Below are 26,785 nucleotides of genomic sequence, written 5' to 3'. Positions count from 1 at the left end.
CTCATAATTAAACTTAAATACAATTTTTGGCTCCGGGACGGTTTAGTTCCCTTTTCCAATTTTCAATAAACAATTCCAAGCCACGAACCTTCGCGTCCTTAAGTAATTTTTTACTATTAATTGGACCTGTGCTATAGTTGACCAAGCCTCTAGCTCCCCGAGTTTGGAAATTACCCTAAAGTTCCAATTATTTATCTCGGTGGTTACTTATATGCTCACTCCATGTAAATACAGCCTTATTCAATCTAGTTTTCGACAGATTATGAAGGCGACTCCAATGTCTGAAAAACAGCTAGCTATTGGTTAACTATTACTGGAGTCCAACCCATGTCCCCGCTACGCTATTCAATAACGAATAACGAATAACTGTCCAACTTTACTTTACTAATAAAGTGACGTTTACTGGACATATTTTCTTCTTTGTTGTTCTTGATGTATATTATCCCAAAAAATAGCTTCAGTCGTGATCGGACGATCGTGATGGAGATTTATAGCATAAATAAGTCTGCCATAAGGCAAAACAGACTCATTTAGCGGTAGGTTGGTTGATTGTACAGGGTTTAGCGTCAAAGCAACAGTTAAGGTCATTAAAGGACGTGTTTTTTGTCTGTTATGTATGCTTGAATGTGTGTATGTGTGCTGGAACAAGCTTGTATTTTCTATGACAACAGTTCTGCAAGACATCATACGTGAATCGTAAACTATATGAAAATTTCCGTTATAATTTCAAATTGACCTCAAATTTTGATTGATGACTGATTATTTTAAAAGTATGATAGAAAGAATTTAACAGATCAATTTCAGTTGGAAAACATTATAATGGTTCTAGCTGTTACTGATGTATGACAATGATTTATGGTTGGTAGGTTTATCTAAGAGCTATTCAAAAATACGTAACGTGAGGGTACACATTTGAACACTTCTTAAAGAAAAATATTACACACCACAAATAACGTGTGCACATCGTGCATTCATCGTGCGTGCACACACCGTCCGCACATCATGCACACATCGTGCACACATCGTGCATACAACTGTGCGATTTAACAATCGTTCGTCCCGTTGTGCATTTCTATCCGTACAAATGTTCGATTTTGTACAATTGGCTGATCAATATTACAGAATGAAAACAATCCGGAGGGCTTGTATGGAATAAGGAACACTGTATACATATACATTTCTTATCATATTAATTAAGATTATGGTCAATTTTACAATGCGTATTAATCAGTATGTTTGTACATGTATGTATGTATGTGTGTGTGTAAGGTGTCTCCTATGATCATTGGTACTGATCTAATTCTTATGTTCCTAAAGCATGTATGTACATATTCATAGTTTATTATATTGCTATTGTTTGAGATGTACTTCCTGGGAGAGAGCTTGTATAGACTTTGCCTGTTGCCCAATTCCCATTAAATCCAATCGATTTTTAATAAAATATTTTGAAATGTATCACTCAGTATTACAGTAACTGTAAGACTGGTAAGAATGGGTTTGGCTCCTAGGTAACAGAACAGGTAAATAACATTTTGATGAGTGACCGGAGTTTTACCTGGCGTCCTGTGCCTGCTATTACTGTGTAGGACTGACACCGGATATAGCTAGTACCGAAGCGGGCATGGAAGCGGGGCGTAATCAAATCACGTTAATGTTTCCGATATTTCTTGTATTTTATGGTAGTGAAGAGACAAATAAAGAAGCACGACAGTCAAGCATAGACGTAATTCATATCTGAAACAGGAGGCATGTAATTGTTTCGGTGTAGTTGCAAATTATTTACAAAAACAGTCTACCTAGTACCGCTAAATCTTCATTCGCAACAGCAAATATTGCCTTGACTTGACATTTGCCAGTAGATTATATACATTTATATGCTAAGATGATTTCTTATAGTTATATAGTCATGATAATACACGAAGTCACTCTATATTATGCTTCTTTCTTTAGATATTGGTATAACTAAATTTGGTGAAGTGTACGGCGAATAGCAATACATTGTACGGCGAATAGAAGTTTTCAAAATTACTCGTGTACGGCGAATTGTTCATATGGTATACAGTATTCAAGTGAACACTTTGCCTAAATGTGACATATTTTGTTAAAGCTAAACTTAAAATAACGTTCCCCGATTACCGTAAATCTCCTACTGTGTAAAATGCATGCACCTTATCGTACGTAAGTTGTAGAACACCAAAGATTACAAGAAACAACAATGCACTCAATACAGTTGTACAGGTAAGTCAGATAACCACTAGTCTCCTTTGCTGAAGATGAAAAGGATAGGCCAAAATGATACTTGTGTGTCTGTTTTTCAGCCCTCAAAATATTAGGGTTGCAAAATGTTTTGTTTAAGTACCAATTATAAAACAAAGTTTCAGATCATAATTCAAAAGTGCCTATTTAAAGTTGATGAAAATAAAGTTAGGATAGACTTTGAAATCTTGAGTAAGAATGAAACAGACTTTTCCCATTGCCTGTTAAAGGTATACATATTCTACACTTTCAGTCGTCTGTATTGCCTTAACCACTTGCTGTTTATAGATAGCTGTGAATAAATTGAGGATATGTCAACTTAACTATCGTGTATTTCTTTGCAAATCTATGTATTAGTGCAGATTTTCTCTACATCACCCTTAACATTTCTTGTGTAACCCCTCCCCCTTGTATTTTAACGTTATGACAGGGAAAGAGTATGTCACCTTCTGCCTTAGTTCCAACTCTCCATCGTTATTGTCAAGGTCACAGCTAAGGTTCCAACACTCCATTGCTATTGCCAAGGTCACAGCTAAAGTTCCAACTCCCCACCGGTATATTCAAGGTCACAGCTAAAGTTCCAACACTCCATTGCTATTGCCATGGTCACAGCTAAAGTTCCAACTCTCCATCGCTATTGTCAAGGTCACAGCTTAAGGTCCAACTCTCCATCGCTATTGCCAAAGTCACAGCTAAAGTTCTAACTATCCACCGCTATTGTCATGGTCACAGCTTAGGTTGTGTTATAACATGTGAAAAATGGGTACTCCTTATAATTATTTAACTCGACATTCATTAGACTTTCGACATTCTTAACTCCTTCCTTTTACGATATCATTCAAAAGTGTTACAAAGCAACATCATTGGTATGTTACTCCAATGGTACAAATGCTCGCTCTTAACAAGGTTATGTTAGTATATAGCTATTCGCCGTACTGTTAACATGCTAGTCGCCGTACACTTGAAAATGTATCAACAACTATTTGCCGTACACAGACGAAAAAACATTTCAGTCAATTACATCGTAATGACTACATTTAGACATATGACCATTATATGGTTATCCCAGTATCATCTTCATATGCCAGTAGCGTCCGTTTCATCATCGTATATGTCATACTTTAATAGCTATCTCTTCTTCTTTCTTTGTAAATGATTTTGTACCGGTACTTTGTCGTCATTTTTTATTAATATCTTCAGATCGCATGAAAAAAATCATTTGCATCATATACATCATTGTTAATTGTATAACTGTTGTGCTCCTTTATTTGTCTCTACGCTACCAGAAAATACCAGAAATATCGGAAAACATCCCGTGGCTTGTCTGCGCTTAGCGTCCATGCCCGCTTCGAGACGATTCATGTATGTGATAACGTGTGACTTATGAAAACACAAGTGGGGTTAAGTATTTGTTATTTGCATTCGTTTTGGTCAATAGCTCCCTTTCACCGGGATTTTAACACCTTGGCGGGTTATATCTATGCCCTGGGTAGGGAAAACTATGGTTCAGGTATATGTACAAAGTAGCTATATTTAACTGTATATGGGACCATATCGAAACGTCTTATAATTTGACATGTGTCGATTTGGGTCGTTTAAAAAACACCGAAACACCATTTCTAAATTAAAGAAATCAGAGATAGACAAAACTTTCTCTAATTGGTTAAAACTATAAGAATGTTTTAAGGATGTACTCTTCTGAGGTTTCAATCACGTTCAAGTCTCGTTTTGATCTGGTGTAACGGGTTTTTGTAATCTTTAACAAATTATGATCAAGTTTATTAGCAAACACGCATCTGAAAAATATGTCAAAAATCTAGATGTCTGTTGTTTGTAGAACTTATTTTTACAAGAATTTAAAAAAAACCCAATTCGGCGGTTATTTTGAAAATGAGTATTAATGTGCCTTTCTTGGCCTTCAAAAAAGGCAAAAAATTCACCTTTTTTGACACTAGATTGATCACATAAGTTGTCATTGTGTCGCCATTTTTAATTATAGCAGGTTCAATTTTGCTGTACAACTTAATAATGTTTAATATGATAAAAATAATATGCAACAAACTGGAAAATTATACATTATTGATAATTTTTTTTACATATTTAGTGGAACTGAAGCACTTTTGATTTTTGACCACGAAAAAGGTAAAAAATAACACAAATGATATTGGGACAAAAAAAGAAGCACACCGACCNTTCTACAAACATTCATACATATCTGATAACACACTTGGAAGAAATTGTATGAATTTGTTCCGCAAATGGCCAAAACCCAAAAAATCACCTAAAATCACATGTTGTGTTAAATTGGTATCTTTGACCGATCATAGCACAAAAACGAACACACCGACATATAGTTTTTTTGGCATTTTTTACTATGCCATTAACTCCTTTTTCCAAAAATCCATATAAGAAAAAAAGTTTAATACAGGAAATGTTTGACTTCTCAGAGGTGTACATCCTTAAGTATAGATGTTATTAGTTTAGAAACACGGAAATCCCGCAGCTAGTACTTGATCATAAATCGTAATATATGTCTTCATCGTTTACTATTAGATTACAAAAGTAAAGCCTATCTCCTGATTTTGGGATCATAATCATGTGAAGGTTGATTTGTGATACCTTATTTAAGAAACAGCTGATTAATGTAATATTGATGATGTCACTTTAATTGTAAAATCACAAAAGCTCTCTGCGCAATATTTCATTTCATTAAGAACTCTTATTTCAGTAATCATGTGGTTTAATAGACCTGAGAAATTATACAACTATTGACATCGACTTCATGACAAACTTTAATTGTAAAGTCGCAATGCTCTCTGCCAACTACTCATTTCATTATGATTAAGAGCTGTTATATCGCTAAATATGTGGTTTAATGCACATAAAAAGTTATACAGTTATTAATCTCGTTTTCGTGTCGGTCACATAACCACATACTCATCTCACCAAAAGTCTATAATTGATCATTATACGCGCTGTGGATCGTAAGCTAATTTGTTCTCTCTGTTGTTTTTCTGACTGTGAAAGGAATGTTGTCATATGATATACAAACAGTAAATAAGCAAATATATCTGTATGTAAACAAGTAAATAAACCTGTAAGTAAATAAGTAAACAGAAGTTAGATATTACAGTGTATGTATTGTGGAATCTTCTTATCGGTCACATTGCAATACGTTTAATCTTAATTATTTTGACTGGCTACGTAGTAGAGGAGGCAGAGTAAGGGAGATACCGTCTGTAGATATGTTTGTCTTACAGTTGACATACTAACAATATGACTAAGAAAGGCTAAGATTGTTTTAAACACAATGAGGAGTTGATAACTTATTTTGCAAGCTTGGGTGCAATTGGGTTAAATGTCTATATGATTTTTGATAGGTGACTTTACTAATTCGACACATTATGGTTTAGTGAGTTGTTGTTTTAGCGGTTAAGAGTCGAGCTACCCGGTCATTTGCAATCTTTGCGTTACAAAGGAAACAAACGTTTTCGAAAGCTTGCTAAATAGGTTTACAATTTTTGTTTGTGTTCAAAACAAACTAAGCATAACTCATACCAAACTGATGAATTTTATTCCGAGTAAGACTTAGCTTAAACATAAACTGTCCTGAAATTGAAGTTAAAAATTGAATTGAAGATCTTTTGCCAAAATAAGTTAGAGAGCTAAGATAAAGCCGTTAAAGAGGAGACAGTGGTGTATTTAAGGATTCCTTTACCACTGCCAAAAAAAGTCACTTTGCATGGCAGAACTGTTTTTTTTTTTTATCCCTGTATGATTAAAGCTTTGGTAAATCATTTCTGAAAAGAACACCATACCTTAGGGAGCTTTATTATAGAGAAAATAAAGAACACCATACCTTAGGGAGCTTTAATTAATATAGAAAGAATAAAGAACACCAAACCTTAGGGAGCTTTAATTAATATAGAAAGAATAAAGAACACCAAACCTTAGGGAGCTTTAATTAATATAGAAAGAATAAAGAACACCATACCTTAGGGAGCTTAAATATAGAGAGAATAAAGAACACCATACCTTAGAGAGCTTTAATATAGAAAGAATAAAGAACACCAAACCTTAGGGAGCTTTAATTAATATAGAAAGAATAAAGAACACCAAACCTTAGGGAGCTTTAATTAATATAGAAAGAATAAAGAAAACCATACCTTAGGGAGCTTAAATATAGAGAGAATAAAGAACACCATACCTTAGAGAGCTTTAATATAGAAAGCATAAAGAACACCATACCTTAGGGAGCTTTAATTAATATAGAAAGAATAAAGAACACCATACCTTAGGGAGCTTTAATTAATATAGAAAGAATAAAGAACACCATACCTTAGGGAGCTTAAATATAGAGAAAATAAAGAACACCATACCTTAGGGAGCTTTAATATAGAGATAATAAAGAACACCATACCTTAGGGAGCGTTAATTAATATAGAAAGAATAAAGAAAACCATACCTTAGGGAGCTTAAATATATAGAAAATAAAGAACACCATACCTGAGGGAGCTTTAATATAGAGATAATAAAGAACACCATACCTTAGGGAGCTTTAATATAGAAAGAATAAAGAACAAATGAACAAAATATAATGAACAGCAGTGTGCTGAACGTTGCCAAACCGGGATTCGAACTCTTGACATCAGATTGTTATACTAATGCTCTTTTCGACTGACCTGCATGTTTGACGGAAGTGTCAGTCCTTGCCAAACTGTGCTACAGTTATATCCAAAACAAAATTAAGGGGAGGTAACTGCATTTAAGAACCACCACAGTGCAGTTGGACAGGGATTCTTAATTCTGGGTTTATATCTACTGTAAAAGAAGAAGTTATCGCGGCGTGGAAATCCTCGAGTTTTCGCGTTGAGTTATTTAACGCGAACATTTCCACTGCGCGATCAGTTTCAAGAATCACTTACAAGACGAGTTTTTCCACGCGAAAGTTTCCATTTTTATAGTTATTAAAAAGATTAATACGGGAACAGAAGCCATCAAGACAGCAAGATGGTGTTGTTCCTTTGAAAACGGAAAACATGATATTCACCTTTACCGGAGCAGGGTGGTTCTCATACACATCTGGTTTTCGGGTGACCTTTTGTACGTAACGTACAGCATCTGTAACAGTAATAAATAAAAAGATAAAATGACGACATCTGAAACAGCAATAACAATATAAATAAATGGACATCTGTAAAAGTTCTAAATAAATAAATAAACAAATGGACGACATCTATAACAGCAATAAAATAAATGTTTAAACAGACAACTACATATATTACACACTGACTGATAGACCTGGTTGATATCAACGGATTTGCAAAATATCTTAACCGACTTTTTTGATATGCGAGTAAAATCTTATGAAGTTGGAAAGTATACTCATAATCTAGTTTATTGCACGCTCGGAAATGTCAGGTGATTTCTAGTCAAAATAACTTTAAGTCGAAACATTCCATTGGGTGACGTAATCGCATATCGTCGTTTTATCGTAGCGTTATGATAAGCTGTGTGTCTCTACTGCAATGGATATTTTGTTTTTTACATATTCACTGTAGCTAAGGTCATGTGAAGACGGGTGCCTAGGGAGGTACCACCTAAACAGTTATAGAAATATAGATACGAAGTCTTGCAATGGGGACAGCAGTTCTGTGTCTTCCTCTCCCCCGATGCTCACTAGTAAACGACATTGTAGAGAACCCTGGTGCTGCCGAAACTCCCACTTTAGGAGCCTCTTACTATATTCTTGGGGTACATTAAGCATATTCTTTCCGAACCTGCACGGATATCCAATAGTTTGTAGTTGAAATGAAAATAAAAGGGATTGTCGCCATCAGGATATTTTTATAGATCTCAGCATTGTTTCATTGCCGTTCTTGTTTCTAGGAGAAAAAAGACTAAATAACCTACGAAAAGTACTAGAAATATATGTTTAGCATAGATTTATAATACAGTAGTTTTCAAACAATAAACTGAATGGAAATAGAAAAAAAAAGTTATAACAAATAAAGTTTATATTTATATAATGTTTCTGTTTTAACTGTTATGAATGTTAAGTTTTCGTTAACAGGTAGAATCGTAAATGCCTGTAAAAACAGTATGCCACAGGACTAAACATTCTAAAACTATTACTTGGTACAATAACACACACACACACACACACACACACACACACACACACACGCACACACACACACACACACACACACACATAATGTTAGCAGGTAAACATTAAAAATGCAGGTTTAATAAATTAGTATATTCAGAATAAGTCTATATAAACAGCTGATGTCTTCTCTTATAAGGAATGTTGATGTCAAACCATGGATTTTAACTGAATAAGGAAACCAAATCTAACATGTGTAAAAAAAAATCTTGCCGGAACATCAACACACATTTGCATTGTAAAGTAATGCTTTGTCAACTTTGCTCTTCGTCCAAAACATGTTGACTGTTGTGATCGTGCGTGTATTTTGTATCCATAGGGAGTCATGTGATTGTTGCAAATACATTTTCTGTAAGTGTGCTTCTGTTTCGATGGCATATCATGAATATTACCATACAAAAAGGAGACAATTTAAAAAGGACAGCGTTAGGTACTGCCAATTTTTTTATTCGTTATTATCATTACTGTTTTTTAAATACAGTATGTTTGGCAATATTCGCGAGATGTTTTAGCTTGCAATGTTGCGGAATTATTTTTTACTCACGAACAAGTTCTAATTAGTGAAAAACCGCGAAATACTAGCCCCGCAAAATTACAACAGTTATGAAGTAGTCGACTATCGCGCGCTATGTATCCAATATTTTCGAGAAAGTACCACAGCAAATTGGGAGGTTTGTTTCTAAATAAGAAATCTTCATACAAATGTAAATGGTTTTCAGGTTAGATTGTGAGAAACCATGCGCTTACTCCGAGAGAACATTTGACATTTGGACTTACTTTCTGTTTGACGATCTAGATTCAGGGATAATCTTACTTCAATAATTTGTGACTAATAATTTGGTTATTAAGAATTACGGAAAATTAAATGTAATCAATCTATTTCTATCATGTCAACAAAACTAACAGCTTCCCTACATATGCAATGCGTTTATAGGGGAATCTCAACCCTCGGGAAAAGATTCTTAAGTTGCCAAACACTCGGCAAAGCCTCGTGTTTGGCAACTTAAGAATCATCCCCCTCGGGTTGAGGTACTCCAATCTCACCCCCAAGGGGGTGAAAGATGCTATTAGTCTCATAATAGGGTTAAATATCCTGCGCCTGTGACCCGGACGGGATAAGAGGTCGAATAAAAGTTTAAATAGTTTTCTAAAACATTTAATCATCTTAACTTGATTCGAGGTAGGAAACTATTATTTTTTGGTGTAAGATTTGTCCATCCTGCCTCCAAGGGTTAGGAATAAAAGCAGGCTGGTTTCAAATTACCATTAATCTTATGTGAAACATTTCTGTATTGCATGACTAGGATCGCACAACATGACACCCATTATAAAACTGATATTTACATTCGCTCCCATAGAAGCTGTGTTAACCGTGACTGCGTATACATTACCGTATACGCAGTGAGATTCCTTGGAGACCATTGTTTCCTATTGATGACACGCTCCATAGAATATGTTCGTTGCCAACTGCGTTCATACTACCGTATACGCAGTCAAAATGAAGGTCAATCCTTAAATAATTGTCGGACCGGTTGATATTACGTAACATGATACAAATTCAGTGCATTTGATACAGGGATGAAAAGCTACTTAAAAAAGTCGATTGCTGATAACATCTAAGAGACAGAGATTAAATTTAAAATATTTACATTTGCATGGTATTGTCACTATATAGCCTCTTTGAAAGCTGTGTCGTTGATGGGACTTTAATCACCACGCATCGCGAGACACAATTCTTAGCGTATTAACACAACAATGACCGGAACTACAATATCCAATATAAATAAACATGACGGCTGCTGAAATATCGCCGGGCATTGTGAGATTTGACAATGTCATTGTAAATTTAGGTGCAAAATAAAAACTTAAATAAAAAACACTTTTATTACAACGAAAACAAGACCGAGGTCTGCAATATCGTACAAAAAGCACATCGGTTGAAATCACCAATGCCGGCAATGGAAACAATTTTAACGCTCATGCAATTTATCAGAAATATCGTGTGTTACACTGCACTGGTCAACAGGGGTTCGTTACAAATGTCTGAAATACACATATTCTATAGACCTACTGACACATATGTTACAGACCTACTGATATGAGTCACAGCACATATAAACATTTCATTCATTTGTAACGAACCTGTGCTCCGTCGCAAGATCACTCACTTCAACCGCTATCAGTTTCACGCGTAACGCATCTACGGTTCCTCAGTTTAATTCTGACGACAGGTCAAATAACGAGGCTGCTATAGAATCTACCGACTGTTGTCAGGTTCCCATACAATCAATAGATAAATTCACGCTTGGATTCTTCACAAAATGAGCAAAGAGAAATGTTCGAATAAACTTCCAAAATTAACTCCCTCGTGGAAGGCAAGGTCGGATTTCCGGTGTTCACTGTATTGTCCATGCGCGAAATTTATTCAACAATTTAAAATCTAACTTTCAGCTCAGAGTTCTATTGATAAACTTAAATCACCCAATATACATAGCATACGCAATTGTATTGATACTGAATTGTGGAATAAAATTGAAGTGTTTGTTAAAATTTCAAAGTACTACTTTGTTTGCCAATCAGCGCGCGACAATACGCTGTTCAAACTATTGAACGAAATTGTGTGGACTGTCGATAAGGCGGGCATTTTTAATATCAAATATAAATTATAAGTTAAAAAACAACATAAGAGGCAGAGAAAACGTAAATATACGTATTGAAATGTTTTTGTATGGTATTTATGATCTATTTGAATGACACAGCTTAGCGCGCATTATGTTGTTTGCTTGCAAAGCTGTGTAATTCAAATAGATCATAAATACCATACACAAACAGTTCAATGCTTAAGTAAATATAAACAGCCGGGTAGCAACACGTTCTAGAAATATCTTTTAATGTCAAGCTATTAACATGTATTTTTATACTTCATACCATTGCTAACCGTTCACACCCATAACCGAAAAAAACCCATACATATTTAATTTGAGTGATGCATCTTTTTACAATACTGAAAATCATAAATGAGGGAAGGAAAGAGACGGGAAAAGGAAAACCTTTTATGTGCATGGATCATGAATTGCTTTGGCGACGATGCGGAAACGATTGGTGATTAATTACACTCGCACGTAGATACAATTTCGAGTTCACCTGCGATGGCCTCTCGATTTTATCCACGTGCTCGCGATGGTAATTTTTTTCTCACGACAAACATTGAAAATTCAGTGTGATAATCTATAATTCCCAATTCCAATGGGGTGTTCCATTGAAGTTTCCTCTTACGATGCATGCAGTGGGTAATAGCAGGTGTATTATTTCCTCGATCCCCAACCTGCAGTGGCCAGAGATCAGATTCCTCCAAGTGCCAGTAAATGAAATAACATCAAAGAAATATACAGTTTTAATGTTTGATAATTTAGAATATACTATTAATTACATGTAAAATTATATATTATGAAAGGGGGGAATGTTCCATTCAGACGACGTGGTAATCACTTGATGATACTCCTACTCCTGGCATGGAGAGCGGAAATATTAATATTGTATGGTTGGAAGTTCTTGTATTTGAATATCATAGTGATCCATATTCATCAATTTATTTAAAATATGAACTTTTCCGATTTGGTTATCTATTCCATTTGGATGAATTTGATACAAAACTACTTGTACATGGCTTGTCGAGCGTAATATTGTAATCTTTAAGCAATATTCTGCTTAGTTGTTGTGTTCATGCTGGTACGAGTGTAACATGTGTTGCAGACAAACGAAACGATACGCAATAGGGCACCATACTAAGTTTGTCTGCGACACATGTGGCAGTTATATACCAGTAGGTTTGCAAATCTATAGAGTTTCTTACTTATAGTCTCATTTTATATTTAAATAACTCAATGAGTGTTAATGCTTTTCACTACAATTCCAAATTTGACTCATGAAACCTTTCTCATGCTCAAGCTTGGAGTTTGTGCTCAAGCCTAATTTCTTGTTCTGGTTATAAATTAACAAAACATGTTAATTTGTCAAAAAATTGGAAAAAGATTTAAGAGCCTTGAAGTCGAGTACAGCTTTCAATGTTTACAATTGACTTTTTGATAATTTTACGTGATTTAAGTGAATTGCAAGAAAGTTTGGTTTGAACACAGAATTCATGCTTGTGCATGGGAACGGTTTCATGAGTACGGGCCTAGGATAATAACTAGAACTGCAACAGAGGAACAACTGGGTCAAACACTGTTTCCTGAACACAAAGAAAGCCGGCATATCTGATTCATTTGTTTCTTATATTAAGATAATTGGATGATATTTGAAATGAGCACAATAATCTCAGTAAGTTAGCGTTAATTAAAGTGCCGGGGAACATGTAAAGGACTTTTTTCCCAAACGCGTAGGCATGCAATCATAGCGGTAGTGCTCTGGCTATGTATCCATACATTGCAAATTGCAGCTGCAGTTCTATCCCCGGTAATGAACTTCCTCATAAAATGGTTAGAGAAGTGTATTTTCATCCGTGACAATTTTAACATTTAATATAGTGATTCTTTTTACTATTTCAAATTGTGTCCTATATAATTATATGATATCGAAAAAAAATATTATGTGGAGAAAACGGGAATCTCGTTAAACATATTTATGGTCAATTTTATGGAAAATGGTCTTAAGGGCGTCAACGTCAAAGTACATGTACCTACATGTTTGTGCAATCATGGCTTTTCGTTTTCAAACCATGATGGCAGTGTAATACCACTTTCAAACAGAGAGCACGGTGGTGGCCGATTGGTTAAAGCACAGGACCGTCCACGGTTACTAGATCTCCACCACTGGGTTGCGAATTCAGGGCTTACATGTATGTTGAACAGTCGCCAGGTACTGGCCACTAGTCGGTTGTATTTTTTCGGACACTTCACGTTTCCTTCACTTTCGAAACCTGGCAAGTCCTTAAATGAAGCCCTCTGCACTGTGTGCTTTCCTCTATGTGATGCAATACATCCCCTTAACACATGGAGCTCAATAGGTATAAGCGATAGTATATCAACTTGAGGTCCAGGGCCCACTTGTATAAAACATCTCAAAGGTAAGGAAAATCTCAAGCAATGTATTGTCTATGGGAAATCTCAAGAGTTGAGATGTTTTATACAAGTGGGCTCAGGTTTCGAATCCCAGTGTAGCCCCACTGTTTTTAATTTCCACTCAAAACATTGTTTTTATTTTATTTTATTTATTTTCTCTTTGTTTTTTTCTCATAAACATCTAAGGTTTAGTCGTGCCGAAAACAACAACAGTTTCCAATGTTAAGTGACAGTTGATGGCAGTGGTGAAGGGATCCTTCATAGGACGTCAATCACAAACAAATGTTTAATTATCCCAGTCAATGTTGTTATGTGATTCAAGTAAAAGAACGCATTATAACGTCGACCATACATTTTATCTTTAATGTTCTTATCTAAAAAATCATTTTGCATCATATTGCTCAAAACCTTGCATTTCATATTGTTGGCGCGTCTCATGTGTATTTTTTAAAGATAGTGTCCATTTATTTTTCTAAACAGTTTTGTTTCAAGACATCCCAAAACATGTTTAACGTTATTGCTTTCACACTTTTGATGACCTTTATAAACTTTTTTGATTTTACAAGAATTATTAAAAAAGTTTTATAACTTATATTAATCACTCTTGTTGCCCCGGATGTTAGCGCATAGGGCATCTTAATGTGGCAGGAAACCGGAGTACCTGGAGAGAACCCACGTTGTCGGCCAGGTTACCTCATACCTTTTTACGTCAGATCCGGAAGTCAAACTCCGGTCGGCTTGGTGAAAGGCGAGTGCTAGGCCTTTCTGCCTTCTAGGGCTTCTTCAGGCGGATTGCACTAATATATATATAGTAGTATACAACTGTCGTTTCTCATTTAATCGTAGATAGGATTCGAACCAACTATCTGTTAAACATGTATACAGTTGTCATTCGCCTAATCATTAATTTAATTCATAATGCATTGTCGTGAAAGACGGATTTTTCAGTGATACATGTATATTATGTAACCTTTTCGAATTTAAACTTTTTCTTACGGATCTTGTTTGCAATCTTATATAATTTTTCCCTCGTTAGTTTGAAAGTTTCTTTTATCTTTACTCATCACATTTGATTTATTTCTTTCACGCACATTGCTGACCTCAACTTTTTTTAGACGGTTAAACAAAAACATATTTCTTTCAAGAGAAATGACTGCATGAACACAGATCTAAAAATATATTGCCGATGACGTTATCGCTCTAGCTCTTTAAATAATGACCTTAATATGTTCGTTGCGAAGCTCATTACTTTTCACATGCATGTACGTACAAGCCTGGAACAGTCCTTTTTATTGAAATGTTATAAATGAGATGTTTTTGACGGTAAAAGAAATGTTATTTGTTTTTGTCAGCATACAAAATGTTCATGTTATGTTCGGTGCAAGACTAGGTCTGCTGCATCCAATTAAATGGGCTTACTGTATCAGCCTTATGTCGTAGTAGGTCACTCATGTGCTCCTTTTCAATATCGTTGTGATACAGATGTACCTACTAAAAGGAAATTAAAGAGACAATTGCCTCTCATTGCAGTTTGGTATTTTGTTTTAATCTTACCTACTGTTTAAGTTTGGTCGCGTCTCCTTTAAGCCGCGGTCACATCTTACGGTCAGGCAAGAAAATGATCGTAGTGGGTAATGTTCAACGTGTAGTTATGAACGTACATGCGGTTTGAACTTCAAGAAACCCATGATTTAGCCTTGGTTAGCCCAACAATTTTCAACATGTTCAAAATATCTCTACGGTGAGTTTGGATGTCAAGATCCTGCTGTGACCGTAATTTGAACGTAGTTGACCGAAGTTGACCGTAAGTGCAGCCTACCGTATTACGTCCCTTTGACGCGCCTCAAACACCACCACACTTGTGACAAAAGTTGCTGACGCGCGTAAAGTAGTTCCGGTGTAACCAAGGTTCGGCGTCTACGTTGTGAAGGTGTTGACATCTTCAGTGTGTCAATCTATAAATGTCGTTTTGATGACACATGATGATATAGGACCATCATAATGCGGGATTGCCATTCAATATCAAAGATTTCATGATGGTCGAGCAGATAACATGTACGATAGAGGTAAACTTCCTTATTCTTTGAGGAAAGCTTCCACATTTTAAAAATGTTCATTCTGTGAAATAAGCCAGTTTTATATCAAGGTGCAAATGTAACGTTTTGGGCACTATCCAGATACGTTTTTTTCAGCAAAACAAAAACGCTTTAACCCATGATCCCACTAAACATATTTTATGTTATTGGCAGTGTTTTTCGGGAATTTTTCATAAGTATATTTTGAATGATCGCACCTTTTTAGAGAGGAGGGGGGGGGGGGGGGGGGGTTGGATTCACATAGACAGAAAACACTGGTGGTTACACAGGTAAGTTAAAAAGGTCTTTTTAGGAAATAACAATAATAAAAACGGGTTACCATTCACTGTCACAAGATAAAGAGATTATAGACTACATTTGTAAACAACATTTATTAAAATAGGTTCTCTTTTTTGTTGTTTATAATTTGATAAAACATACAATTGTTATCCGAATCACAGTAAAATCATGCATAAGTTAAGTTGAATGTGTAAACTATTCTTGTGAAAAATATTAAAACATTACCAGTAAAAAACCCAATATGATAAATCCCTTTATATGATTTCAGATTCTATCATTGTCAAGGGAGGAAAACGATATTGTTTACTGTGCTAAAACTATGCAGGAAAAATTTGTGAAGATGGTACAACTATAAAACCTCATTGCATTCCATCAGGTGACAGTGCTGATAAAAAAACCAAGATCATTGTGGATTCAAAAAATCAAACTTGTGCGACCAGATACTCCTATTGGCTCAAACTCAAACTCTAGACTTCGCAATTTACATTTTGAAAATAATATATGCAAACAAGGTATCTGACTACACCAAGGAAAATAGTCATTCTGAATTTGAGAATACTGAAAACATTCCCTGTGAGGATACATCGTGTATATCTACTACTATTAGTTCCTTGTCTTAAAAGGAGAGTTCTGAATCACAGACATAGTGGTTATCCAAATTATGCATTTTTACTGTTAATTTACTACATTTTGTAAGCATGGTGCAGAAAAGTTGACCAACTGGGAAGGGGGAAAAAGAACTCCACTACCTGCAAAAGACAGAAAATAAGAAAAGGAGCCTACGCCCAACTGATGAGTGTTGTGTTTGAAGTTGAAGCATGGTCTTTGGCAAACATTTCTTGCAGATTTATTAGGTGTGTCTGTTATGAGTTTCTCGAATCATTAATACATGGATTAATTTTATGTTTGATCACATGCAGTCACTTATCCCATGGCCATCAAGAGAACACATTTTAAGCAATTTGACTAAACATTTTACAGAAATGACTCAGGTTCGCATAGTAATAGATGCAACAGAATTCTTCTGTGAGAAACCGGGAAACATGGAGACTTAATTTCTTACATGGAGCGAATACAAACACCATAACACTTATAAAGGTTTAATTGGAGTTGCACCCAATGGTCTAGTAACATTTGTGTCAAGGATTTGTGGTGGGCATGTATCAGATAGAAGACATAGTGTGCAAGAAGATGGTGACCTGTTCTGACTAAAGTTAGAACTTTGACATGTTATTCTTGCAGACAAAGGCTTCACTGTTGGAGATTTACTGGCTACATATATAGGTCTAAATATGCCATCATTTGTATGATCTAGTTGTCAGATGAGTGTACAGGAGTCAACAAATAGCTGCTCCGAGGATTGTTGTTGAAATGAAAATGGAGCAAATCAAGAACTTCAAGATATTACAATCTTTGCTACCACTTACTGAGGTTCATTTAGCTGAACAAATAATAATGATATGTTGTGCCATGACAAATTTGTACAATCTCTTACTGAAGTGAATTATACTGTCTGCAATGTCCTGTACTTAAGATTTCTAGATTACTTCATTTACAGGATCATGTGTAAAATGTACATATACATATACTGTACAGATATGAAACCAGTACACTACTGTAAAGATTTTGTTCAACAAAAATCACTTGAATATTTAAAATGGACAGATTTTCAGTTGACATTTAGTAATTTCAAATAATATTTTCCCTAGTCAAACACATTCTAAGTAGACATATCTTTGCAAACCCTAGAGTCAAAGCTCATTGTTGGGTCTACTGATGTCCTAGATGGCTCAGGTATATAATGTTAAATTAATTGTGTATCAGTAAATGTATACATGTACATTTGCATTCCATTAGACCGTGCAAAGTAACTATAACAATGTTGACTTATGTGTGTTTTTTGTGATAGGTTTTGGAATGTTAAAATTTCAAAACACTTGATGGTTGTATTGTCTGTTTCAACAACTATTGGTAAAACTAATATGTATGGGTTTTTTATAGAGTTAAAATTACTAGGTATGTACAAAGGTTTGAAAAATGAAATAACTGATAAAGTATTTTCATACTTTGTTATAAATATATATTGAGAAGCAGACCATATAAGAGAATGATGTTATCACAATATTGATTTAATATCTTTTAGAAGTCAAAATTGAAAATGAAAATAGTTAAGCATCAATATTGAAGAACTGGACACATTTTAAAAAGAGTTTTTGTCCAATGTTTAATTGAAAACAAAAAAATCCTAAATGACTAAAATGTATGTGTAACTCAGGTAGTTTCAGATATTGACAAACCCTTGTTTAATGTTATTAGAGGGACATAGAATTTGTATGTAATAACTTATGAATTACTTTTTTCTTATCATGTGTGATTTCTCATTTCATCTTAGTTATAATAATGTATATATATTATTATTGTGTGTTATGACATGTGTAAAAAATGTATATATAACATCCATGATAGATTTTTTCATTTCAGCAAATAACTTTTAGGAAATTAGTCAAGATATCTATGAGCAAAATTATTTATGTTTTTATTCAATTTTTCATATTGATGTTTTTGGATATTTGTTTCCTGGACTCTTTCTTTTGTGTGACTTGGCTTACTTTTTGAGAACCTATGATATCTCTTCGAGAAATTAGTGAGCTCATCAAAATGGATAATTTTATATTGATGACAAATATGTTAAATGTGTGCATATTTCAAAGTTGATATGTGTATTTTCTTGTATGTCACTACATGTTATGAACCGAGATTAGACATCAATAAATACATGTATACACTTGACAAGTTGTACTTAGTTCAGATGTTTGAGTGGAAACAAAAGTGGACGACTCCTCTGGAACTCGTATGGTTGAATTGTACTGTACAGGTAAAATGACAGTTGCCAGTTGTTAAAAGTGCATCAGCTTCTCATAATTGTTTTGAGCAAGAATTGGGATATAAATAAAGGTTGACTTTCAATCAAATATGACCCCTCCACAGATGTTAGATATTACATTTGTCTATGGATGATTACAGAAGCAACTGTGAATCACACAGTTAAATACATCTTGACATGTACATATAATTTTCTGTTCAACAGTTAGTAATGATTTAATAAATATCTATTAACTTGGATATCAAAATATTTTCTTGCTCAGATCACAGTTTATTTTTTTACAAATGACTAAAATACACACACTTTACTGTCACAGTACATATAAACAAATATGCATGTTTAAAACTAAAAATACCCCAAATTCACCTTTTAAGTCACTGAATATAATACTTTATGCTGTGTGACCCATATCAGTGAAGCATAATATTTGTAACTAACNTCCCCCCCCCCCCCCCCTCCCCCTCAAGTAAAAGTGCTAGAAGACTTTAATTTGACTTCAGTATCCACGGTTATGTGCGTCGCCGACAAACACTATAGTACAGGTGTGTCACTTATGATTACGTAATAGGAAGATCACTCAGACACAGAACATATCCCTATACCCTGGAGTAGAGGAATCCATTTCCCAAGTCAGTGTTTAGACGGTTAACTTACAGGACAGGGGTACAAATGTCTGAAATACACATATGCTACTGATATGGATAACAACACAAAGTTTATGTGTGCTATGACCCATATCAGTACAGCATGATATATATGTGTATTTCAGACATTTGTAACGAACCCCTGTGGTTACTCAGGGATGTGTAGTACTACACATCCCTGGGCTACTGTACAACAGGAGATTCTCTCGAGAAAAAAATGTTGACAAATGTAACAAAACGATTACATGTCTGCTAATACAAAGCGAATATATGCAACACAACACATTTAACCATTTACACACAAATACCTACATGATGATAATGGTGATTAAACATAGACGTTAATAGTCAGATAATATTCGGATTGTTTACATTAGAACGGTGCGTACGAGCTCAAACCGGAACTACCGTTGACAGACAGCGCCAATGTTTATTAGCGGCCAACTATAAAGGGACGTAATGCGGTAGGCTACCATTGACCTAACTTGACCGTAGTGTTTATCGTAGTTGAGCGTATTAGCATGGCACTACGGTTGATAATACGGTCAATTAGAGTCAAATAGGGACAACTACTAGGGTTGGACTACGTTTGAAGTACGTTCATAGTACGTTCACAGTAGTACGGTCAACTAGGGTCAACTAGGCTGCTGAATGACTCCCTTACTTACCGTTTATAACTACATTTAATACGTTTAACGAAGGTCAACTACGCGCATGACAGGAAGATGTGACCGCGGCTTCAACAAACTTGGCTAAACCCCAAACATGTTGTAAACAGACAAAAAGGGGACGATAACCTTCCAGTTGATCAGAGGATGCCTCCGTTAAGGATGGTATTTAATAGTATTTCATAGTATTCTTCCATCATTGGAAATCTCGATAGAGATTGCTGTGATGCCTCTTCTTTTTGCTTTATTCGCGTTAACTATAGTTCATTCATTGCTTTTAATATTTAAATAAATAAATAATTTAATTACAAATATAATTAAATACCATGTATTAGCACCCTTTGTCATTTCACAGGATTTACAAAATACTAAGAGATGCTTAATCTTTCATAAATTGAAGACCCATATATTCACACAGGTGAGCCATGGAGCAATTGTACTGAAGTATATCAAAACACTATATAAGTGTGCTATCGTCATTATTCGGCTGTTGAAGGGTAAACAGATATTCTTTTCATCTTTTTTTATTCACGATGCTAATATTCGCTTTGTATCTAATTTCTCATTATCTTTTGCGACCGCCAAAACAGCAAAAGTTAATCCTCCGTGAATATTAGCAACTATACAGTAGTATTGTATTGTATTGTATTGTATTGTATTGTATTGTATTGTATTATTCAATCAATCAATTAGGGACAAACAACACTGTAAAAGGAGACATTCACAAAAATGAATACGTTAAACTGACACCAAATAGGTTAAAATAGGTAAAGGATTTAAAAATGCATGAATAGCAAACGAATTAGTTGTAAAATGAATCAATTCTTATAACATGCATAAAGATCACTTGAGTATAAAGAATCATATTTCAGTTTCAGTGAGGGACCAGTGAGGGATAAGGGACCAGGTTAATCTGGTGTGGGTTTTTCCAGTACGTATAGGGTCCCTCCCATAGATATATAAACATATGTAGGGATCCCTCACTGACGCGAGGTATCATCGTGAGGGATGAGGATCAAATCTCTTAAGACACATGAAAACAATTCATGTAGGCAGTCAACCATATCCGCAAATCACTCATGCGTATCCACCGCCGCAGGAGGTACAGTTGTTGCTGCCATCGCAGGAATACAACATTTACTGGGATAATTAAACATTTGTTTGTGACAGCAACAACTGTACCTCCTGCGGCGGTGGCGGCGGTGGCGGTGGATAAATGAATATACTATATATTTACTATAAATATAGAGTAAGGGACGGATTTTATGCAGAACCCCCATTTCCTATTCATTACAGCAAATAGATGGGTTAAAACCAATTTTAAAAATGGTTTGATCCGTGGACACCCTCCCCATTTCTATAAAAGTTCATCGAAGGGAAACTAATCTGCACCTTTCATTGACGGCACCCTTCATTTAAATCTATCTCAAATTCAGGTCACGTTCACGAATCGACAAGGCAAACAGTTGAGCACAACCAAATCCCCGGACCTTCAAAACATACAAAAAAATAATATCGCCATTGGTCTAGGGAGGAATATCTCACGGGGTAAAGTCACCGTTGATTGTGGTAGCCGGGAATTTAACCGCCGTAGGATATAGGGATGAAATCCTCCGCCCGGTTGCAGTTCTCTTTGTGCAACGGCATTACCGTATTTTCCAGCATGATATTGCCCTGTCCCGTGTAGCAAGAGCTTGTCAAAACTTTCTCGCAAACTATAACAATATCCCCATGAGAAGGTTATATGTGCGAGGGTATACGATATACTGACGAGACAGTCGATTTCAATTTGCGATATTGGGGTGTACCGTCAAATGTGCTTCAATTATTTATGAATTATCGGTCACAATCTAATGAAATTTGTTAGTTTGATTATTTAAGATGTTTTTTTTTATACTTATATAAAAAATGTATATAACTTTCAAATACATAACATTATATTATCTCAAATCTTTTCCCTTCGTTTCTTTATCCTTTCAGTATATACAATGTATCCCTCTAATTACAGAGTGTGACGTTCTACTAACCTGGTGATCCATTTACCAAATTAATCCCTCCCGTTTTAAAAGGTGAGCCTTTACAATATACAGTTAAACTCAGCAGCCATGAAACCATCGGGGATGGAAAAAAAATGGGCGCAAAGATTGGTATATTTTTACAATCAGCTCCGGATTGTCTCTTTTATAAAACTTAATTTTCTTTTTGAAAATCGTTAGCTGTATGATTTATTTCCCACTGCATATTCCATAATACAGTAACCCCTTCCTCCTTAACTTTCGTTTGGATATAACTGAGATACAGTTTGGCCAGAACACCTCCATTGACAAGGTCGCTCGGTCAATTTGAGCCATAGTATAACACACTCAGTCTAGCCCTATTGAATTGTTACACTCGGAACACTATTGTTGTCTATATTTTGTTTATTGCAGCTTTTTGATTTCTCATAAAAGTCCCGCAATGTATGGTTTTCTCAATGGCTTATCAAAGCTATAATCATAGAGGAAAAACAGTTTCCCATACCTTTTTACAGTTTCCCATACCTATTTACAGTTTTTGACAAGCTGTTACATTTAAGGTTTGAAATGCATTCTTTAGTTACCAACAATATATATTTATTCCCCATGCTATCAATGGTTATAAATTAACACTGAGAAAAGGTTGACTTATCATCTTTAGTTCGGATGGCGCAGTGAATAACGCATTTGCCTTTCATTAAGGCGGCCGGAGTTCGATTCCCCCGATCGGACGTGAAAAGGTATGTTATCAACTGCCCGACCACGTGGGTGTTTTCCGGTTACTCAGGTTTCCTCCTACATTTAGACCCCCGCGCACTAACACCCGGGTCAACAAGAGTAGACTTTAGTAAATATAAGTTGTAAAAAAGCTTATATTTATCTTTAATTAAGACTTCTGAGAAAATGTCCGTCTTTGATTAATGCTTATATACGACCATGAAATTTTATACTGGCAACTACATGCAGTAGCTTGTTTTCGGTACGAGACAAATACGTGATTTCTGTAGTCCTATGGCTTAGCTCGTGTATTATAAACGTACAGATTTACTTCGTCCAAGTGGAGTGTGTGTCGTAAACTTAATGGCCCATCAACACAGAAGAGGCCTTAAGGGTAAATAAATGGTCGATGAAACATGTGAAAGGAAACCAAATAAATAAATAAATAAAAATGTTAGGAATGTTTACTCATTCAAAAATTGATTTAAGATTTGCAATATTATAATATGTATTTTTCTCGTGTTGGCTTCTTTTCAATTTAAATATTTGTAATGCATGTTTAAAAGGAATGACTTTGTGAAATGCTGTGCCTTAAGGCTGGTTTTCATGTTTCAATAAATATGAATTGGAAAAGTGAGTGACCCATCTGGAAACGTCCCAAACCATTCATATGTATATATGTTTATGGATTATGGGTCCACACAACACTGTCAGAAAACTGTATCTATATGTTGGAAATGTGTGTTTTTTCCAGCGTGACAAAGCTTGATAATTCATTTCTTAAAGGAAACCCGTACTCAATATATATAAGAAAAAAATCGAAGAAGATAATATCAACAAGAGTGCTCTGCGAGTATAAGTCGACGGGCTAGACCGGGATTACAACCCTTTATCTCCGATCACACTACGGATATCATATTATATATGTGTTTAATTGGTCTCAGGTAAAACAAGCAAATTCGTAGAATTTATATCCCCCGCTTGCTGGACATAATGTTTATTGTAGGTATTAAAAATTATTGAGGTAAGGTTTAAACATGTGAGTATCGTGCAGTTGAGACATAATGTATAGCCTGAAACTCGAAGAAAAAAAAGCCTTATACAGACTTTAGACTTTGTATTGAACATGTAGGTATTACGGTGTAAATTAATCGTTTAATCCATCAGAGTTTAGCTAATACATTTTATTTGCTAGAGTTATTAAGCGGAAACTGCAGATAATGACGGTTTTCATTAATCAAGGGGCCATTACTCCGCCAAATGAGGTCCGATTAAAGTGGTTGTCAAACTTGGCCGAGCCCTTAATGCGTTGAACCCTGTTACTAAAAGTTTGAGGACAATCGGATGATATTTGCGAGAGTTAATGAACAGAAACAGCTGATAATGACGTTTCTCGTTAATCAAGGGACCATAACTCCGCCAAGTAAAGTCCGCTGAAAGTGGTCATCGAACTTGGCCGAGCCCTTAAGGCATTTAACCCTGTTACTAATTTTGAAAAAAATCGGTTAACCTTTATTATTGCACGGAAACGAAGCGTGACAGACAGACTGACAGACGGAAAAACCCAAATTAATATCCCCCGTTTCGGTGAAAGCGGGGGATAAAAAACAACCATACATATCGCTTGGCTGATACATGTCCGTTAAAGATTACAAAGGAGCGACACTCGATTAAAAACACAGCCAATTTTACACCATCAAACTAGTCATCTTATCTCACTTATCGTCTGTTGGTATGAAACCACCGTGTGTGTGCACATAGACCGATTTCAAAACAAAACATACATTATATAACTCCGACATATTTGATGTAGAGGGGTCTTCACAGGGTTTTGTTTACAACCGTTTCATTACCGAGTAGTTCACGTCATTAAGTGACAATAGCTGTTTATAGTGTCACCTTACTTGAATGCTACAACAAAGATACCGCAACATCCAACCCAGACCATTACATACTCCATCTGGTTTGTTGTGGGCAGAAGACATTACTTTTTCTGAATATTCCATGCGTACGACGACTTCGGGGATCGATTGGAGGGGGACACATTTGCTTTGATAGTCACACTCTAAGATGGGGATGACAGATTTGTTATTATAATCCACCCCTACAATGGGAGGGGGACATATTTACTTTGATAGTTACACTCTTAGTTGGGGATGACAGATTTGTTATTATAATCCACCCCTCCATACGGAGGGGGGCATATTTACTTTGATAGTCACACTCTAAGATGGTAATGACAGATTTGTTATCATAATCCACCCCTACAATGGGAGGGGGACATATTTAATTTGATAGTTACACTCTAATATGGGAATGACAGATTTGTTATTATAATCCACCCCTCCATACGGAGGGGGGCATATTTACTTTGATAGTCACACTCTAAGATGGTAATGACAGATTTGTTATCATAATCCACCCCTACAATGGGAGGGGGACATATTTACTTTGATAGTTACACTCTTAGTTGGGGATGACAGATTTGTTATTATAATCCACCCCTCCATACGGAGGGGGGCATATTTACTTTGATAGTCACACTCTAAGATGGTAATGACAGATTTGTTATCATAATCCACCCCTACAATGGGAGGGGGACATATTTACTTTGGTAGTCACGCTCTAAGATGGGAATGACAGATTTGTTATTATAATCCATCCCTACAAAGGGAGGCGGACATATTTACTTTGATAGCCACACTCTTAGATGGGAATGACAGATTTGTTATTATAATCCATCCCTACAAAGGGAGGCGGACATATTTACTTTGATAGTTACACTCTTAGATGGGAATGACAGATTTGTTATTATAATCCATCCCTACAAAGGGAGGCGGACATATTTACTTTGATAGTAACACTCTTAGATGGGAATGACAGATTTGTTATTATAATCCATCCCTACAAAGGGAGGCGGACATATTTACTTTGATAGTCACACTATTAGATGGGAATGACAGATTTGTTATTATAATCCATCCCTACAAAGGGAGGCGGACATATTTACTTTGATAGTTACACTCTTAGATGGGAATGACAGATTTGTTATTATAATCCATCCCTACAAAGGGAGGCGGACATATTTACTTTGATAGTCACACTATTAGATGGGAATGACAGATTTGTTATTATAATCCATCCCTACAAAGGGAGGCGGACATATTTACTTTGATAGTTACACTCTTAGATGGGAATGACAGATTTGTTATTATAATCCATCCCTACAAAGGGAGGCGGACATATTTACTTTGATAGTCACACTATTAGATGGGAATGACAGATTTGTTATTATAATCCATCCCTACAAAGGGAGGCGGACATATTTACTTTGATAGTAACACTCTTAGATGGGAATGACAGATTTGTTATTATAATCCATCCCTACAAAGGGAGGCGGACATATTTACTTTGATAGTCACACTCTTAGATGGGGATGACAGATTTGTTATTATAATCCACCCCTCCATACGGAGGGGGGCATATTTACTTTGATAGTCACACTCTAAGATGGTAATGACAGATTTGTTATCATAATCCACCCCTACAATGGGAGGGGGACATATTTGCTTTGATAGTCACACTCTAAGATGGGAATGACAGATTTGTTATTATAATCCATCCCTACAAAGGGAGGCGGACATATTTACTTTGATAGCCACACTCTTAGATGGGAATGACAGATTTGTTATTATAATCCACCCCTCCATACGGAGGGGGACATATTTACTTTGATAGTCACACTCTAAGATGGGAATGACAGATTTGTTATTATAATCCACCCCTACAATGGGAGGGGAACATATTTACTTTGATAGTCACACCCTAAGGTGGGAATGACAGATTTGTTATTATAATCCACCCCTACAATGGGAGGGGAACATATTTACTTTGATAGTCACACCCTAAGGTGGGAATGACAGATTTGTTATTATAATCCACCCCTACAATGGGAGGGGGGCATATTCACTTTGATAGTCACACTCTAAGATGGTAA

The 26,785-nt window shown here is 35.6% G+C and overlaps 1 protein-coding gene across 1 annotated transcript in view; it reads right to left on the bottom strand.

Annotated features, from left to right (window-relative positions):
* The window catches only part of LOC110463378 (alpha-1,3-mannosyl-glycoprotein 4-beta-N-acetylglucosaminyltransferase C-like), a 57,429-nt gene that overhangs the window by 23,852 nt on the left and 6,792 nt on the right, over positions 1-26,785 (bottom strand). Inside the window, exon 2 of the mRNA XM_021517912.1 lies at positions 7,307-7,377. Coding sequence (XP_021373587.1) covers positions 7,307-7,377 — 71 coding nt within the window. The remainder of the gene's footprint in view (positions 1-7,306; positions 7,378-26,785) is intronic.

Source organism: Mizuhopecten yessoensis, unplaced genomic scaffold (genome assembly GCF_002113885.1).
Source record: "Mizuhopecten yessoensis strain PY_sf001 unplaced genomic scaffold, ASM211388v2 scaffold10895, whole genome shotgun sequence".
NCBI classification, from domain to species: domain Eukaryota; kingdom Metazoa; phylum Mollusca; class Bivalvia; order Pectinida; family Pectinidae; genus Mizuhopecten; species Mizuhopecten yessoensis.
Note: the sequence above shows the minus strand (reverse complement) of the source record. Positions and strands in the feature narration are given on the sequence as shown.